An 18,328-nucleotide genomic window follows, 5' to 3' on the forward strand; every position below is an offset into this window, starting at 1 on the left:
ATAGATTTAGATTCTTTCATGCAGTTATGAACTTTTTTGCATGAAAAACACTGGGTCGGAGGAGAAAAAAAAAATAAAAATCAATATTTTTAATTTTATTTGTTTTCCTATTTGGCAAAAATTAGGGTAGGAGGGTTCGTAAAACTAAAAATAAAAAAACTACGGCCTAAACTACAATAAAGTTTTGATTAGGCAAGGATAAGCTGTGAAATATGATATAAAATTCAAGAAATGGTCCCAAATATAAAAAGAACAGTTTTCATTAATTTCATTCTACAACCACCAAGGGCTCTTATTCTGTACAGTATCCAAGAAATTGTCCCAATTAAGGCTTTCAATTATATCTTCCTTCAAGCACCAAGGGTTGTTATTCTGTCGCACACAGTATCCAATATTTTCTATACACTTTGTTCATCCTTCATTTATACCATCATATAATTGTAGATCTAGTTTAACTACTACTTCACCAGATGATATTTCATGTAGGAGAAGTCGTTTAGAAATAGGTCCTCTTTTTTCATTTGATTCTTGTAAAATTTCTTTCACTCTGATCTCTGTTCTTCCCAGAAAATCTGGAAAATGAATAAAAAAAACATGTTTATCTTAAATTCTGTAAATTAAAAAGTTATTTTGTACAAAGGAAACCATAAACAAAAAACACCAAAAGTAATTTTGAGGTAAATTTAGAGTATCAATATTTGATCTGCCAAAAAAATGTGAAATTCAATTATGTGATTTCTAGAAATGTTAAATTTAAATAATAAAATGGATTTGAAAATTGGATTTTCCTTAACCTTCACTGACATAGTTATTAAAAAATTACAAATTTCTGTAAAATACTTAATCAATTATGATATTTTACAATTTAGTTTCTCTAACCTTAACTGGCAAACTTATGTCAGTCTCAATAGTTTTTGTGCATGTGTTTCTTCCATAATTTTTTTTTTACATATTGTATTTAAACAGTAAATCTTTATCAATATCTCTATCAATCTAAACAATACATCCAAATTTACCCGACAACATAGGTCCTCTCCAAATTAAAAACTATCTACTATTGTAGATTTCTTCTTAAACAAGAATGTGTCCATAAGTACATTAGATACCACACTCAAACTGTGTTCAGTGGACTGTAAAATTTGGGTCAAAGCTCTAATTGGGCATAAAAATAAGAAAGATCATATCATAGGGAACTTCAACTTCATCAAAAACAAACCTGACCAAAAATTTAAACCTGAAGTGGGACAGACAGATGGACGAACAGACCGAGAGACAAACGGACAGATGAATTGACTCACTGAAAAACAGTATGTCCCTAAGTGGGACATAAAAACAACATATAATGATAGTCCCTTCCCAAGAAATTCCCTCTCTTTAAAGAACTACCTACCATTTGGAGAAAATAGGTCTCTATCAAACACAGTTATACATAAAACATCTTGATCTACATCACGGATAGTAAACTGCATGTTTTGGTTCCACTTAGGATTCAGTGTGGCTGGTATGACTTTAGTCTTATGTTCCTGGGCTCCCATACTTACTTCACAATAGGGGTCACTCTTTCCTGTTATAAAGAAATTACGAAATATAAAATGATACATACTGTGATTCATTATTCGTACCTGGTAATGTACGAACTTAAGTGGATTTTTTTCGGCATGGGTGAACAAGGAATTTCAAATTTCATTTAGGCTGGTATGTAGAATTTGTCAAAACAAAATAAAGTGTCCACCAAAGTATATTTTCCTTAATCCCCAAAAATTGTCATCCACAAAAATAAATGAATCCACAGTAGTTTATGAATGCTATATTTCTTTATGTCACATCAAAACATGTACCCTTCCACAAATCCTCATATTTAAATATACAATTTGTGACAGCTAAGTCGTTCCTTATGAATCAATTCAAGTAAACATAACAATTTTTTTCTACTTTGAAACAAATAATTTTACCATAAAGTGCTAGACATTTTATTGCCTGCAATTTTTTTTCAGCTAGTCAAAACCATTCAGATGTTTACAGGCTTTTTACAGAAATGTTTCCTGTTGAATTAGCTATATTCTGTTAAATAAATTGTTACTCCATTTTATTTCGCTTTTAGAGTTTGTCTATTTTTGACAACCAAGTTTTTGATTAATAGTTTTGTTACAATATAACAGTCTTTGGAGTGGTCAACAAACAATGTTTAAGTCTTTAGAGCAAAGGTTTGAATAAATTTATTAAAATCCAAAATTAAACATGAATTTTCATATTAAGTAATCACATGTAGTCAAAATATTAATGTGAAAGGTCTTAATTTTCCTCTATTCTTATAAAAAGTAAGATTTTTTTTTAAAATAAGGTAATTAATTTTTCTGAAATAACACAATTGTAAAATGAAAGTAACATATTTTTTCAAAGAGAATGGCAGATCACAAGATAAATAATAAATAAGACAAAAAGAAAATAAAGAAAAATACAAGACAACAAAGAACAAGCAAAGCAAGGTCAAGGTTTATACATGACAACATACCATTAGCATCTCGAGGTTGGAGGTCACAGCCTTCTTGTATCAACACCAGCAGACGGCCAACCCCACCACTTCGTTTCATTACTGATAACATGCAGAGAAAATAAAAATTGGATGTCATAAAGACATGCAAACATAAAATATGCAAATTAGGATAAAACTAAACCAAATAAGGTTGGGAGAATATATAATAAAAAGAAAAGTGCCGGGTAATGAAATGGCTTCTGAGATACTGTGGATTCATTTATTTTCGTGGATTGTGGAAAACTTACATGTTCGTGGATATAAGTTTTTCGTGGTTTTGCCGAAGTTTGCATACAAGCCGAAAGAAAATTTGTCATTCGTTGAACATTTAATTTCGTGGTTCAACTGCTTCCACGAAATCCACAAAAATTGGTATCCAACGAATAATAATGAATCCACAGTACTGGCTATTCACATCTTGTCTATATTCAAAACTGAGAACATATTTTGGAAAGAAAAATATGACCCTGGAATTGAATGAAAATCTGATACTAAATACAAATATTCTAACTATTTTAAACAACAGAGATAGGAGTAAAATAAAACCATGATTTATACTCAACTTACAAAAGCATGAATTTTTCTAAATATAGCAAAAGCTGTGGAGGAATCAACCTTTATATATTTTAACATTTCTTATTTTTAAGAAAATCTTAAGACAGAATTTTCTCATTTTTTTTGGAAACACTGACAGGTCATTTTACCAATATTTTAACACTGATGATATTTATTTGAATTGTTGTTACTATTCACCTGAACAATTGTTTTTCTCTCTCTTTAAATTTTGTTCAAAAAATAAAAATAGCCAAAATTTGAAGATCTTTGAAAATCAAAGTCTATGATACAGGTATACATTACTTTAATTTTAGATGTAATCAAAATATTCTATCGACTTTGTAAAGATTTCTCTAACTTAAGTGTCAGCAATAAGCTAAAAACCTAAATAAGCAAAGCCAAAACACATGCATTTCTTCTGCCAAGTGACAAGATTTTTTTTTTAATTTCTTACACTGAAAGATGTAAGATTAATCTGTATGCTTGAAGAAAGAAATGAGATTGACGTGTATAGTGCTTAGTACTTTAATGGTCACTTATTGTTAACAAGTGAAACTGTGAGCTACTGCTCACTGATGATACCCCTGCCACAAGTGGATAATATTAATAGTGTAAAAATATGCAAGTGTTGGGTAAACAGGAAGTTGTCGAGTGATGAATCTGAAAACGCATCACATGGTATAGCTGACTTATATAAATCCTGAAACCAAATTTCAGAAATCCTTGTATTGTAGTTCCTGAGAAAAATGTGACAAAAATTTTCAACTTGGCTATCATGTGTAAAATCATACAAGTGTTCGGTAAACAGGAAGTTGTCAAGTGATCAATCTGAAAACGCATTCAAACCGTATAGCTGACTTATTTAAACCCTGTAACCAAATTTCAGAAATCCTTGTATTGTAGTTCCTGAGAAAAATGCGACGAAAAATATTCATGGGACGGACTGACTGACGGACGGAAGGACATACATAGGTAAAACAGTATGCCCCCCTTTTTTAAAGTGGGGGTATAATAAAAAGAAGACATGCTTTTGAAAATGAAGTGATAAATCTGGTATAAATGGGTTTGGTCACATGCCTCCTTACCATCTTGTGAGGGGGCCAGGTTTATCCCCTCAACAATGATTACTAACATACGACCTACTTTCTGATTAGGCTCCTCCACTGAAATGTTTGCATAATAAAATAGTAAATGAATATAAACAAATTCATAGTGAAGGCTTCTTGGATGGCAAGGAAAAAGATATATTGATTGTCAAATATGGGAATAAATATCATTAAAACCATTGGTTTTAAAAATAAACCCATCATATTCATAGCAGTTACACACTATGTTACAAAATAATGGACATGTATATTTGTGACCTAAATCTGAATTTGACAATGATGAATAAAATCATGACCCAAAATTCAACTTTTGTGTATATGCACTTCATTGTGGTTCATGCTCATTTAAGAGCAGATATCATAACATTTCTGTTTCACTCAATCCAAGCATAAGAATTTGGACAAAGGTCTTCATTGGAGTTATGTGTTGTTTATTCATTAGTTTTGAGAACCATCAACTGTTTGTCTCATTATCTTCAGGTCATATTATTGTCTCCTTGTCTTCTACTTCTTTTCTTTTCTTCCTTTCTTATCTTTTTGTGTTTTCTGATTCTAAAGATTTCTAAAATTAAGTGCTTGAAATGAGTTAAATTTCACCCTAGGACTCAATGGAAACTAAAATAATATTCATATACATATATTGATAACACTAAAAAGTATAAAAATCTCTATCTTACAGCTATGAACTTTTTCTCGTCTTTTTCTTTCTGTTTCAATATAATTCTTAGAAGCTGCATCCAAACGCTTAAACCAGGTTTCTCTATAAAAATTGAAAATAGTAAAACAAATCAATATTAGTAAAAAGCTTTCATAGACAAATATAAATAATTAGCAATATTTCCCAGAAGAGAGAACTTTGAAGATTTAATTTAGGGGAAGTAATCAAAATCTTATCTTATTCACAGAACTATACTATTTACAATTTATCCCTATAACTGTGATGAAGTTAATTTAGTTTTAATTGAAATATAATATTTTTTTCTCTGCTGTGAAAGATTTCAGAAACTCAGAAATTAACATTCCAGAAGAAGAAAAATTGGAGTTCAAACTTCAAGAAAATGAAAATGAACACAAGGAAAGGAATGATCATCCCGCTCAAAAACAACACGAATGGCCCCGTCTAAAAAAGTTGGAAAAACTGCAATTTCTATAATACATGTGGACACAAACATGATGATTATGCAGTCTCACATACCAAAAATGAAGGCATTTAGAACAAAACGCTGTATAACTGTGATTCTCAACAATTTAACAAAGTCCAAAACCCGAAATTTAAGCAAAAATAAGTGAAGCAGAATGAAACTTAAACTTGATCTGTAACCTGTAACTCATCATGGTTACCTAACATACCAAAAATCAGCCCAATATCTGAAGGCGTTTAGAAAAAAACTTCGTATAACTGTGATTTTTAACAATTTATCAAAGTCCAAAGCCTGTAATTTCAGCAAAAATTAGCGGAACAGAACGAAACTTAAACTTGATCTGTAACTCATCATGGTTAACTTTCATACCAAAAATCAGCCCAATATCTGAAGGCGTTTAAAAAATCCCTCTGTATAATGGTTTGTTGTGGAATGACAGAATGAAAAGGGTAAAACTATATGGCACTGACAACTTTGTTGCGGGGCCATAAAAATGTTACCTTTCATTGTTACTAGATGTCTTGAAGTTGTACACCCTGTCTATATGGGACACTTGGAATTGACAGGAATCACTATCATCATCACCACCGATTCTTTTTACCATTATCTCGTTCAGAAATATCGGCTAGAAAATAAATATATCAAATATAATCCGAGACAGACTTAACTGGGAATGATTGAATTAACAGGAATCACTACCATTATCTCGAATCAGAAATTAAATCAACATATTTACAGATTTTAAGGGCAATGGCAGAGTTGCTAGTAATGAGAATGGTTTAATTTCATTTCATTTCAGATATTTGACAAATTAAAACTAGTTTCAGACTTTTACTTGTGATATACATGCATGAGCTAACATTACTTTTTGTTAATAAAACTTCATAAAAGATTCTTTAAAAAGGAATCATGATTTTCCAAGACCATCCAGAACTCATATTTTATGTTTGTATATTTCAATAATTCATCACTTTTATCTATCTACAAGGTTAACCCTTATTCCTAATTAGTCCCTGTCCCTACAATTAACCACTTTTTAACTTTCTTTCAGTTTTGAAACAGGGATTAGAGCTGGCATCCTTAAATAATTAGATATACTCACAGTTTTGTACATTTTATATTGTGACTTTTCCTTTGGATCAAAGACAAACTTAGATGTACTACTACTAAGAGGACTGATAAGTAATAGAAAATCATTGCACAAAACTCCTACTAATTCTTTATTACTCTTCATCTACAAAATAAATATAATATGGAAAGAAAAGTCAGATATAAATAAAAGTAGTTAAATAAGGATTTGTGTCTGCTTGTTCTATCAAATATCCATGAGTGTTTATAGTGCCCTGCAAAATCTGGGTAAAAACTCATGGGTGGCTAGTTATAAGGTATAAATGAATGTCACAATTTAACTTCCCCATCAAAAATAAGTTTCATAATTTTAAAATTTGCATTCACGTTATATCAAATGCTGCGTACATTGTATTTTGTTATGATTTAGCAGTATAAAAAAAAACATTGAACTATACTATAGTTATTTTCCATTCGTTTGATGTGTTTGAGCTATTGATTTTGACGTTTGATTAGGGACAGTTTTGAATTTTCCTCAGAGTTAAGATTTTTTGTGATTTTTCCTTCTATCACTAATCAGTTATTATCAAAACCATTGTACAAGAAATCATTTTAAAACAATATATTTTTTTATTCAATTCATACAAACCTTATAAAGTGTTCCTGAGTGTAATATCTTTCTAGGTCCAAGGCAGTTTGTTACAGAATTAAATGTTATTTTCTGAAAAAGACAGAATTTTTAAAATCAGTAATGCAAAATTGAAAATATTGACTAAAACCAGTTTACATCATAGCTATAGGTCTTTAAAAACAAAGATTATAACCACAATTCCAATTTTGAAAATCACAATTTGCCTCTATTTCAAAGACGTGTTGTTGTCTTGAGCAATTCCTTACTGTTCTTGATCTTGTTTAATTGATGGTTGGTTGCTTAATGTCCAGTGGCAAATATTTCATGCAATTCAGAAAGAAGTTTCTGATCTTGTAAAATGAATCTACAGCCTACCTCTACAAGTCCATCACAATTTATATGTCCTTGCATCCATTCTAACTTGTCTGAGTTTTCCCTCTCCCTTACACCCTCATTGACTTGACTACAAAGTTCCTCTGCTTTTGTTAGAGCCTCCTTCAAGTTCTGATGGTCAGGGTGACCTTCTGGTGTATATTGTAAAATCTGTAAAGTAAAAAGTTAAGGATAAAATATTTTATTATGTATTCAATATAATAAAATGTCTCTCTCAATAAAATTGATGTTTCCTTTCCTGTCCAAAAATTGAATTTTATTTATTGTATTCCATTCAATGGAGAGTAACATGGAAAATTAAAGACTGAGCAACACAAACCCCACCAAAAACTGATTGAGTACTTGGGTGCTCTAGAAAGGTATGACTTATACATTGTACCAGTGATTTCTTTTTCTTTTTTGAATGAATCATGCACAAAAACTGTGCAATATTGTTTTGGCCTCATTCTTTAATTTTGGAGTCTTCCATTTAAAAAAAAAAAAATTTCTCAAAATTTGTAATTTCAAAGCAAAAACTTAAATTTTTGACCAATTTTACTACTGGGCAATTTTATCCTAGAAGTATAACATGCCATTCAAGACAAACTGTGCAAAAATTCATTTCCTCCTACCTAAACCTTTTCAAGAGTTTTGGGAATAACAAAATGTTTACCAACAGAGGGATGCATAGATGGACAGATATCAAAATGATCAATAAGAGACCCTGAAATATTACCATTTAAAAAATACAATTAACTATCATCTGAGGTATTTTTTTAATTTTTTTTTTATTTCTTTTATTTATTTTTTTTTGGGGGGGGGGGGGGGGTCAGGGGTGTTATTATATTATTATATATGGGTTGTGGTTGGGGGTGTTATTATATTATCATATAGGGGTGTGGTTGGGGGTGTTATTATATTATCATATAGGGAATCACTGAAGCATGCATGGAGCAGCGCCTTCTTGGGCAGTCTGTGGGACCCTCTTATGAATATTTCTGGATCCCCCCACTGTTCATTTGACAGCAAATTTTTGTACATCATAATATCTCTTTATATAATTGATTTATACTGTGTCATGTGATCTGTTTTTGTTGTTGTCTACCACACTACATTTTTTCAATCATTTTTATCATTCAAGTATCAAGGCTTTAAATACATACAATAATTTTAATATAAATGGAATTATTCAGGAAAGTCCCGACCTTTGAATCAAAACATTTACAACAAGAGTGCACACACTGAAATGTCTCGCCTTTTTTACTAATCATTGATATTATGTTGATAGTCCCAAGTGTTAAGCTTTATAACAACTGTCACATCAACTTAATATTAACTAAAATAGCTAAACAAAGACTAATGAACCGTGAAAATGAGGTCAAGGTCAGATGAACCATGCCAAGGAGACATGTACAGCTAACAATGCTTACATACATTAAATACAGATGACCTATTACTTATAGTTTAAGAAAAATAGACCAAAACACAAAATCTTAACACTGTGCAATGAACCGTGAAATTAAGGTCATGGTCAAATAAAACGTGTTGGACTGACATATAGATCATAAAATATTTCCATACACCAAATACAGTTGACCTTTGGCATATAATATTAGATAAAAAGACCAAAACTCAAAAACTTAACTAAAAAAACTGAACCATGAAAATGAGGTCAAGGTCAAATTACATCTGCCCGCTAGACATGTACACCCTACAATCATTCCATAAAACAAGTATAGTAGACCTATTGCATAAAGTATAAGAAAAACAGACCAAAATACGAAAACTTAACTATAACCACTGAACCATGAAAATGAGGTCAAGGTCAAATGACATCTGCCTGCTAGACATGTACAACTTACAAGCATTCCATACAACAAATATAGAAGACCTATTGCATAAAGTGTAAGAAAAACAGACCAAAACACAAAAACTAAACTATAACCACTGAACCATGAAAATGAGGTCAAGGTCAGATGACACCTGCCAGTTTGACATGTACACCTTACAGTCCTTCCATATACCGAATATACTAGCCCTATTCCATATAGTATTTGAGATATGGACTTGACCACCAAAACTAAACCTTGTTCACTGATCCATGAAATGAGGTCAAGGTCAAGTGAAAACTGTCTGACGGGCATGAATACCTTGCAAGGTACGCACATACAAAATATAATTATCCTATTACTTATAATAAGAGAGAATTCAACATTTCAAAAAATCTTAACTTTTTTTTCAAGTGGTCACTGAACCATGAAAATGAGGTCAAGGACATTGGACATGTGACTGACGGAAACTTCGTAACATGAGGCATCTATATACAAAGTATGAAGCATCCAGGTATTCCAGCTTCTAAAATATAAAGCTTTATTGAACCTACCTTCTGTATCATCAGTGGATATTTAGTTATTCTCTGCATTGGTTTCAGTAAGAAACTACTCAATGGCATGGATTTAGTTTGAGGATTCTGTGTGCATTTCTGAAATAAATTTTCATATTTAGAAAGTGTAAACAAAAATATTAATCAATGAATTATTGATAAATGTTTTCCTATTAAAATGAAATTTTGCTTTTCTACACAGTTACCACTGAAGTGAATTAAAATACTTAAAGCAAAATGAGAACACACACAAGAAGATATAGTTCCTTGTATGTTCTTAATCAAGTTCAACTAAAGTTAATATACAACCAGATGCTCCGCAGGGCGCAGCTTTATACAACCGCAGAGTTTGAACCCTGAACAGTTGGGGCAAGTATGGGCACAACATTCAAGCTGGATTCAGCTCTAAATTTGGATTGTAATTAAACAGTTGACACAGCATAGGTTTTTGACACAGAATGAATGTGGTATAATGAACTCAAATTTTTTTTTTTGCCTTTGAGCATATCACTATGCTGTTGAATATTAATCCTCTCAAAAAAATGTTTGAAGAAATTTTCTTTTTATTTATGAAATCTGAAATGAGAAAAATTGACCCCCCCCTCAATTTTTTTTTCACATCCCCCTTTCCTTTATTCTAAAACTGATCTCAATTAAAATTTCTAATGGAGTTTGCAACAATATCTGTTCATTTAAATACATCATAAAATATTAAAATGTAAAAAAAAGTGCTTGTTATCACTGAATGGTAAAGATTGTTTGAATTTATCAGTTGGTAGTAAAAGTGAATATACATTGTATATTGTATAAAACAATGATTTAAGTTGATCCAACTACTATTCTGGACAAAGAAAGATAACTCCAATTGAAAATATCTTCCTATTGCACAATATTGTGCAATTAGATATTTCTTGTTATTGCACAATACTGTGCAATTGAAAATACTTGCTATTGCACAATACTGTGCAATTGAAAATACTTGCTATTGCACAATACTGTGCAATTGAAGATTTCTGGCTATTGAACAATACTGTGCAATTGAAAATTTCTTGCTATTGCACAATATTTAATATAATAATTTTGAATCCTGATTTAAACCAACTTGAAAACTGGGCCAATAATCAAAAATCTAAGTACATGTTTAGATTCAGCATATCGAAGAAGCCCAAGAATTTATCTTTTTGTTTAAATCAAACTAAGTTTAATTTTGGACCCTTTGGACCTTAATGTAGACCAAAAATTAAGAATCTACATACACAGTTAGCTTCGGCATATCGAAGAACCCAAATTATTCAATTTTTGATGAAATCAAACAAAGTTTAATTTTGGACCCTTTGGGCCCCTTTTTCCAAAACTGTTGGGACCAAAACTCCCAAAATCAATCCCAACCTCCCTTTTATGGTCATAAACCTTGTGTTTAAATTTCATAGATTTCTATTTACATATACTAAAGTTATGGTGCGAAAACAAAGAAAAATGCTTATTCAGGCCCCTTTTTGGCCCCTAATTCCTAAACTGTTGGGATCTCAACTCCCAAAATCAATCCCAACCTTCCTTTTGTGGTCATAAACCATTATGTTTAAATTTCATTGATTTCTATTCACTTATACTTAAGTTATTGTGCAAAAACCAAGAATAATGCTTATTTGGGCCCTTTTTTGGCACCTAATTCCTAAACAGTTAGAACCAAAACTCCCAAAATCAATCCAAACCTGCCTTTTGTGGTCATACCTTGTGTTTTAATTTCATGGATTTCTATTTACTTAAACTAAAGTTATAGTGCGAAAACAAAAAGTATTCGGACGAAGACGACACAGACGATGACGCCAACATGATACCAATATACAACCAAAAAATTTATTTTTTTGCTGTCGTATAAAAACCTTAAAAATTTAGGAATTCACACATTGAAAAGTATTCAACTTGTAACTGATATGTTGCAATCATTTGAGAAACTTTGTGCTATTCTGTCTTTTATTTTTTTATTTTTAAATTATTATGAGAAGGAGACAAAATTAGAGCATAATGATATAAATCTTCTGAAAACCTTTTGAAGAATAAAAAAGAAAGAATCATGTTCTACAAACCTTTTGGACCTCTCTGAACTCCTGACTAGTCTCTGTTTTATGCTGAATTAACGCTGCTGCTCTAAGTTGACAACTACAGAAACGGATATAAGGGGTCAAATGTGGTAGCTGCAACAACAAAATAAATATGTCTTTATTGGAGGGATATTAGGGTACAATTGAATGAGGCAATTTTGATACATTCTACAAAAATATGTACAACATATAATTTCTGTAAATTCAGAAATTAATGCGATGTTTTTATTATTGCGAATGCACACAATAATTTCTGAATTTACAGTAGTTTTATTTCTGATTAAAAATGGAGGATTAGTGTTTAGATAAGGATAACTATCTCTGTACCCTCAAAAGTGCCTGTTCAGATTTCTGACATTACATTTCTTTAATATAACATCTGCATAAGAGCAAAGTAATTTATTAATTTGAAAGAGGATTTTCACCAGCAACCTGCCATAAGATATTCAATGATGCACAAAATCATTTCCTGTATTTTATTTATGGCCATATGATAAGTAATACGTACATAACTATTGAATCATAAAATGGCAAAATTAAGAAGTGTCTTTGGAAGCCAAGTGGTCTATTGCTAGTTTACCAACACTTAGATTATGATTCCAGACTGCATGGAGTTGTACAACTCCTATTTATGATTGTTAGCTTTCCTCCTAATGCTAAATTTTAAGATCACAATGATATTGGGGTGCCGAAAGAACCAATCAATTATTTAGACTTAAGAATTCTTTTTTTTAAGTAGTAAAACATGTTAAAATTGCTATTTATACAACAGACTTGGATTACAACAATGTCCCTGCTAATAGTAACGTACATTCTTATATTTCTGTGTGTATTTTTTTTTTTTTTATCATAGTCTAAATAATAAAACTTTTGTATGCATGTGGGTACCATAACTCAAGAGCATTAAAAAAATCATAAAACTTACATTTTCACATAATATGTCTCCAATCATAGTTATTACTTGGCCTTTTCCAATCATTTTCTTCCGTACTCGTAATGATCTACAAAATCAAATCCTAACTTAAACAAAACACTTGATGTTATTAAGAGATAATTAAATGTAGGTTTACAGCCAAAACTGTAGAGTAATTGTTCAATATATATAAAAGAACAAAGAATATCACCAATGTTGAATAAATTTCATCTATCCAATGGCAATAATTAATATAAATATGTTTTGTTCTTTAAAACTTTTAATAGATATCTTAGAGAAATGACAGCTAGAGAGCAAATATAATACAATTTCCAAGGGCCATAACTCTTTAAAAATATTTAATCAGAACTAATTTATGTGTGTGTGTGTGGGGGGGGGGGGGGGGGGGGGGAATTGGAGCTTTGGAAAAAAGCTGAACCATGCTGTTAGTAGCTGCACTGATGGATTTGTATTTTGTGTTTTATATAAGCAACATGTGATCTTTACATATTAGCCAAAAATAACCAGATGCTCCGCAGGGCGTAGCTTTATACGACCGCAGAGGTTGAACCCTGAACGGTTGGGGCAAGTATGGACACAAAATTCAAGCTGGATTCCGCTCTAAATTTGGATTGTGGTTAAATAGTTGACACAGCATAGGTTTCTGACACAGAATGAATGTATTCAAATGAACTTAAAATTTTTGTTTTCTCTTAGAGCAATTCACTATGCTGTTGAATATTAATCCTCTCCAAAAAATGTTTGAAGAAATTTTCTTTTTATTTATGAAATTTCAAATGAGAAAAATTGAACCCAATTTTTTAATCACATCCCCCTTTCCCTTATTCCAAAACTAATTTCAATTAAAATATTCTAATGAAGTTTGCAACAATTACTACTCATTTAAATACATCATAAAATATTAAGATGTAAAAAAACTGCTTGTTATCACTGAATGGTAAAGATTATTTAAATTTATCAGTTGGTAGTAAAAAGTGAATATACATTGTATATTGTATATAACAAAGATTTAAGTTGATTCTGGACAAAGAAAGATAACTCCAATTAAAAAAAATTCTTGCAGATATTTCTTGCTTACTATACTGGACAAAGAAAGATAACTCTTAATTAAAAAAAAAAAAGCTATTTCACAATATTGTGAAATTAGATATTTCTTGCCATTGCACAATACTGTGCAATTGAAAAGACTTGCTATTGCACAATACTTAATATAATAATTTTAGATCCTGATTTGGACCAACTTGAAAACTGGGCCCATAATCAAAAATCTAAGTACATGTTTAGATTCAGCATATCAAAGAGGCCCAAGAATTTAATTTTTGTTAAAATCAAACTTAGTTTAATTTTGGACCCTTTGCACTTTAATTTAGACCAATTTTAAAACTGGACCAAAAATGAAGAATCTACATACACAGTTAGATTTGGCATATCAAAGAACCCCAATTATTCAATTTTTGATGAAATCAAACCATGTTTAATTTTGGACCTCGATTTGGGCCAACTTGAAAACTGGGCCAATAATAAAAAATCTAAGTACATTTTTAGATTCAGCATATCAAAGAACCCAAAGGTTTCAATTTTTGTTAAAATCAAACTAAGTTTAATTTTGGACCCTTTGGACCTTAATGTAGACCAATTTGAAAACGGGACCAAAAATTAAGAATCTACATACACAGTTAGATTCGGCATATTAAAGAACCCCAATTATTCAATTTTGATGAAATCAAACAAAATTTAATTTTGGACCCTTTGGGCCCCTTTTTCCTTAACTGTTGGGACTAAAACTCCCAAAATCAATACCAACCTTCCTTTAATAATCATAAACCTTGTGTTTAAATTTCATAGATTTCTATTTACTTATACTAACGCTATGGTGCGAAAACCAAGAAAAATGCTTATTTGGGTCCCTTTTTGGCCCCTAATTCCTAAACTGTTGGGACCGAAACTCCCAAAATCAATACCAACCTTCCTTTTGTGGTCATAAACATTGTGTTTAAATTTCATTGATTTCTATTTACTTTAACTAAAGTTATTGTGCGAAAACCAAGAATAATGCTTATTTGGGCCCTTTTTTGGCCCCTAATTCCTAAACTGTTGAAACCAAAACTCCCAAAATCAATCCCAACCTTTCTTTTGTGGTCATAAACCTTGTGTCAAAATTTCATAGATTTCTATTAACTTAAACTAAAGTCATAGTGCGAAAACCAAGAAAATGCTTATTTGGGCCCTTTTTGGCCCCTAATTCCTAAAATGTTGGGACCAAAACTCCCAAAATCAATACCAGCCTTCCTTTTATGGTCATAAACATTGTGTTAAAATTTCATAGATTTCTATTCACTTTTACTAAAGTTAGAGTGCGAAAACTAAAAGTATTCGGACGACGACGACGCCAACGTGATAGCAATATACGACGAAATTTTTTTCAAAATTTGCGGTCGTATAAAAAGGGGGGAGTTGAGCTGGGAAGGGTCTGTGAGCATGTACAGGTAGATCTTGTTTAATCCCATACCTGTTTCAAAGCAAGTTAAGTAGACCAAGCATTTTTCAAATTAGTTGTATGGAAAATTTCCAATATTACTTTATCAATTTGAATTACTTATAGATTATTTCTTATATTGTTATCAGAATCAAACTGCAATCCATAAATATTAAATAATTTACCTGGAGAGTTTTGTGTTACATAAAATAAGTTCCGTCCAATTTACAAATACTGATTCTAATTCTTCATCTGTCATCACTCCAGCTTCACGCATTGGGTTATAAAATGCCTACAAAATAAATATATATCTATAAATACATGTATATGTAGTATCTTATGTGCGTGTCAAAAAATACATATGAAGTTAGGTTTTTGAAGGGGTAACATATATTTGTGCATAATGATCTAGAGATTCCTTTTAAACCTGAATGTCATATGGCAAATATGAGGGGGGGGAACCTTTATCGGGACTCTGGGATTGGGTGTTTTTAAGCTTGGGATTTCGGGATTGGCACTTTCAGGATCTGGGAATTCTTTATTGGAAATTTCGAAATCTCAGGATTTCACGTTTTTAAGCCCAGGATTTCAGGATCAGGACCCCTCCTACTCCCCTCAAATATATGCAGGTTTGATGTTGTGTTAGTTGATTTTTGACTTATGAGTATGAATGACCCGTTGGTATTTATACCTCTCTTTTGTAAGTCTTTTTTTATACGGCTTTTCAATGCATACAAGCAAAATCCAGGTTATTGCCCGATTTTATTGCAACAATCAAATAAAAGTTCAAGTGAAAATTCAAAATCATGTTTAGTTCATAGTGATAAGTTATCACAGAGATATGTCTTGCTTTTTTGTAATTAAGATCATGCAAATGTTGAAATTAAAATAGCAACACTTTAACATGTAAGTATTGCAAATATTCTAAGTCAATGACCCATGACTGAAGGTACATGGCTAAACAATCTCAATGGAAATGAGTTGTGCCTGTAGTGAATGCTGATACAACTGCATACAAAATACTATTGATTTATCATCAGTAGTTCCCTTTGAACAAACCTAAACACAAACTAATACACGTAAACTAGGCAAAATCTCAAAATCAATAAACCATGACTGAGGGGGTAGAGTCAAATAACCTCAATGGTATTAAATGCGATGTGCCAATGCTAATATGCAAAAATTTGTAAGGGTTCCGCGGAACCCAGTGTCTCGCCTATTTTTGCTGTAAATTGTAGGCTCAACAAAAATGAGGGAAAAAATATTCCGCTTGATACTATCTTTTGAATGTAAGAACTATCTTTTGATTGTAAGAAGCTTCTGTCCAAGTTTGAAATATCCAGGATGAATCTGATTAATGTTTTAAAAACTTTTATATGGATGTAATGTTAACTGGAAGAAAAACTAAGTCCATTTATAAGTAAAATACATTTACACAGGTACAAAATTTCCTTCTAGATACTAGCTTTTGATCATAAACAAGCTTCTGTCCAAGTTTTTAAGAAAGTTATCAAAATTTAAAAAAATTTAACAATAGAGTGAATGTGTTGTTTCCTCGCAGAAAATCTAAGTCCATTTAAAGTAAAATACGGAAAAAATGGATTATTGTTTTTACAAAATTTACTTCTGGATACTATCTAATGATCATAAACAAGCGTCTGTCCAAGTGTGGTACAAACCACTGCAAGGATTGTTTGAGAAAGTTATTAAAATTTAAAAAACTTTAACCACAGAGTGAATGTAATGTTTTCCCGCAGAAAAACTAAGTCCATTTATAAGTAAAATACGGAAAAAATGGAATTTTATTTTTACAAAATTTACTACTGGATACTATCTTATGATCATAAACAAGCTTCTGTCCAAATTTGGTAGAGATCCAGTATGGTTTAAGAAAGTTATTAAAATTTCAAAAACTTTAACCACAGAGTGAATATTTGTGGACACCGCCGCCGCCTCCGGATTGTAGGATCAATTAATCCTTCCTTTTCAACTAAATTCAAAGGCTCGACAAAAATCACCATTGAACAGCAAAAACTCCACTAAACAATCAACTGACTTTAATAGGATGTTCATGTTGTGTATGTGTGTGTGTGAAGTAGGGACATTCAATTTTTCTACCCTCTTAGTCATATTCACAGTCTGTCAATCACATTAAAGATTACCTCCAAAACAATCTCCATATCATTCATGTATGTTTCTTCTGTTTTGAACAACTCATGGATATGATTCTGTCGTTTACTTTCCTCTGGTGAAGTTGTAGCCAGTACTGCTGGATCACTCGACCCTGAAAAGCATAAAAATATAATCCATGAGTAATAAAGTAAAGGATAAAACTTTGAAAGTAACAGTAACTTACACTCGGCTTTTCACCTTTGACATTCGTACCTACTTATCTTGCTTTAGTAATCAAAATCCTTTATTCTTTGAACTGTCAGCATTTGAATATTCAGTTATGGTTGGAGTGTGGCAATGATCTTTCTTTCTTTGATTATAAAGTCAAGTTAAAAAAATACCATATATACATTATAACTTCATCTTGTATGCTTGTAACAAATGATGGTCCCAAGTTTTTATATATTTGCAATTTCACAAAACAAAGTGGGAGCAGATTTATCTTTCAATGTAAACCTTAAGGCAAATGTATCCTTTCAAGAGCAGTAAAATCATAGATTACTTATACATGTTACATTTCATATCTGTTGATTGTGACACAAGCAGACTACTAAAAAACAAACTTGACACTGCACTAGGAAATATAGATTCTACCACTGCATCGAGTGTAATACGATATTTATCCACTCGAGACAGTTAAATATTCAAAATTTAACTGTCGAGCGTGGATAAATATCGTATTACACGAGATTTGGTGGTGGAATTTGTTTCTCTAATGATTTTCTAACATTATACAGGCAAACTTATTTCTTCTTTTCAAATGATTTGCAAAAAGATGTGTTCTTTCTATGTGACGTCATCAGGCATGGTCGCCTTTTTTAATGCCTTCACAATAGGAAATTTCAGAGGAAAAT

At 31.3% G+C, this 18,328-nt stretch overlaps 1 protein-coding gene across 2 annotated transcripts in view; it reads right to left on the bottom strand.

Annotated features, from left to right (window-relative positions):
- Nucleotides 1–236: 236 nt before the first annotated feature.
- The window catches only part of LOC134686726 (intersectin-1-like), a 62,153-nt gene continuing 44,061 nt past the window's right edge, over nucleotides 237–18,328 (bottom strand). Inside the window, exons 33-45 of one of the 2 annotated variants that reach the window (XM_063546431.1) lie at nucleotides 17,465–17,586; nucleotides 15,488–15,594; nucleotides 12,818–12,893; nucleotides 11,878–11,985; nucleotides 9,791–9,889; nucleotides 7,411–7,578; nucleotides 7,054–7,125; nucleotides 6,439–6,570; nucleotides 5,837–5,961; nucleotides 4,872–4,954; nucleotides 2,513–2,593; nucleotides 1,391–1,564; nucleotides 237–572 (exon numbers count right to left, since the gene is read on the bottom strand). In XM_063546431.1, the coding sequence (XP_063402501.1) occupies nucleotides 412–572; nucleotides 1,391–1,564; nucleotides 2,513–2,593; nucleotides 4,872–4,954; nucleotides 5,837–5,961; nucleotides 6,439–6,570; nucleotides 7,054–7,125; nucleotides 7,411–7,578; nucleotides 9,791–9,889; nucleotides 11,878–11,985; nucleotides 12,818–12,893; nucleotides 15,488–15,594; nucleotides 17,465–17,586 (1,508 nt within the window). In that variant the 3' untranslated portion in view covers nucleotides 237–411. Of the gene's footprint in view, nucleotides 573–1,390; nucleotides 1,565–2,512; nucleotides 2,594–4,173; nucleotides 4,252–4,871; nucleotides 4,955–5,836; nucleotides 5,962–6,438; nucleotides 6,571–7,053; nucleotides 7,126–7,410; nucleotides 7,579–9,790; nucleotides 9,890–11,877; nucleotides 11,986–12,817; nucleotides 12,894–15,487; nucleotides 15,595–17,464; nucleotides 17,587–18,328 lie in introns of both variants that reach the window. The other variant, XM_063546432.1, reaches the window with a different exon arrangement.

This window comes from Mytilus trossulus, chromosome 10 (assembly GCF_036588685.1).
Source record: "Mytilus trossulus isolate FHL-02 chromosome 10, PNRI_Mtr1.1.1.hap1, whole genome shotgun sequence".
Classification (NCBI taxonomy): Eukaryota; Metazoa; Mollusca; class Bivalvia; order Mytilida; family Mytilidae; genus Mytilus; species Mytilus trossulus.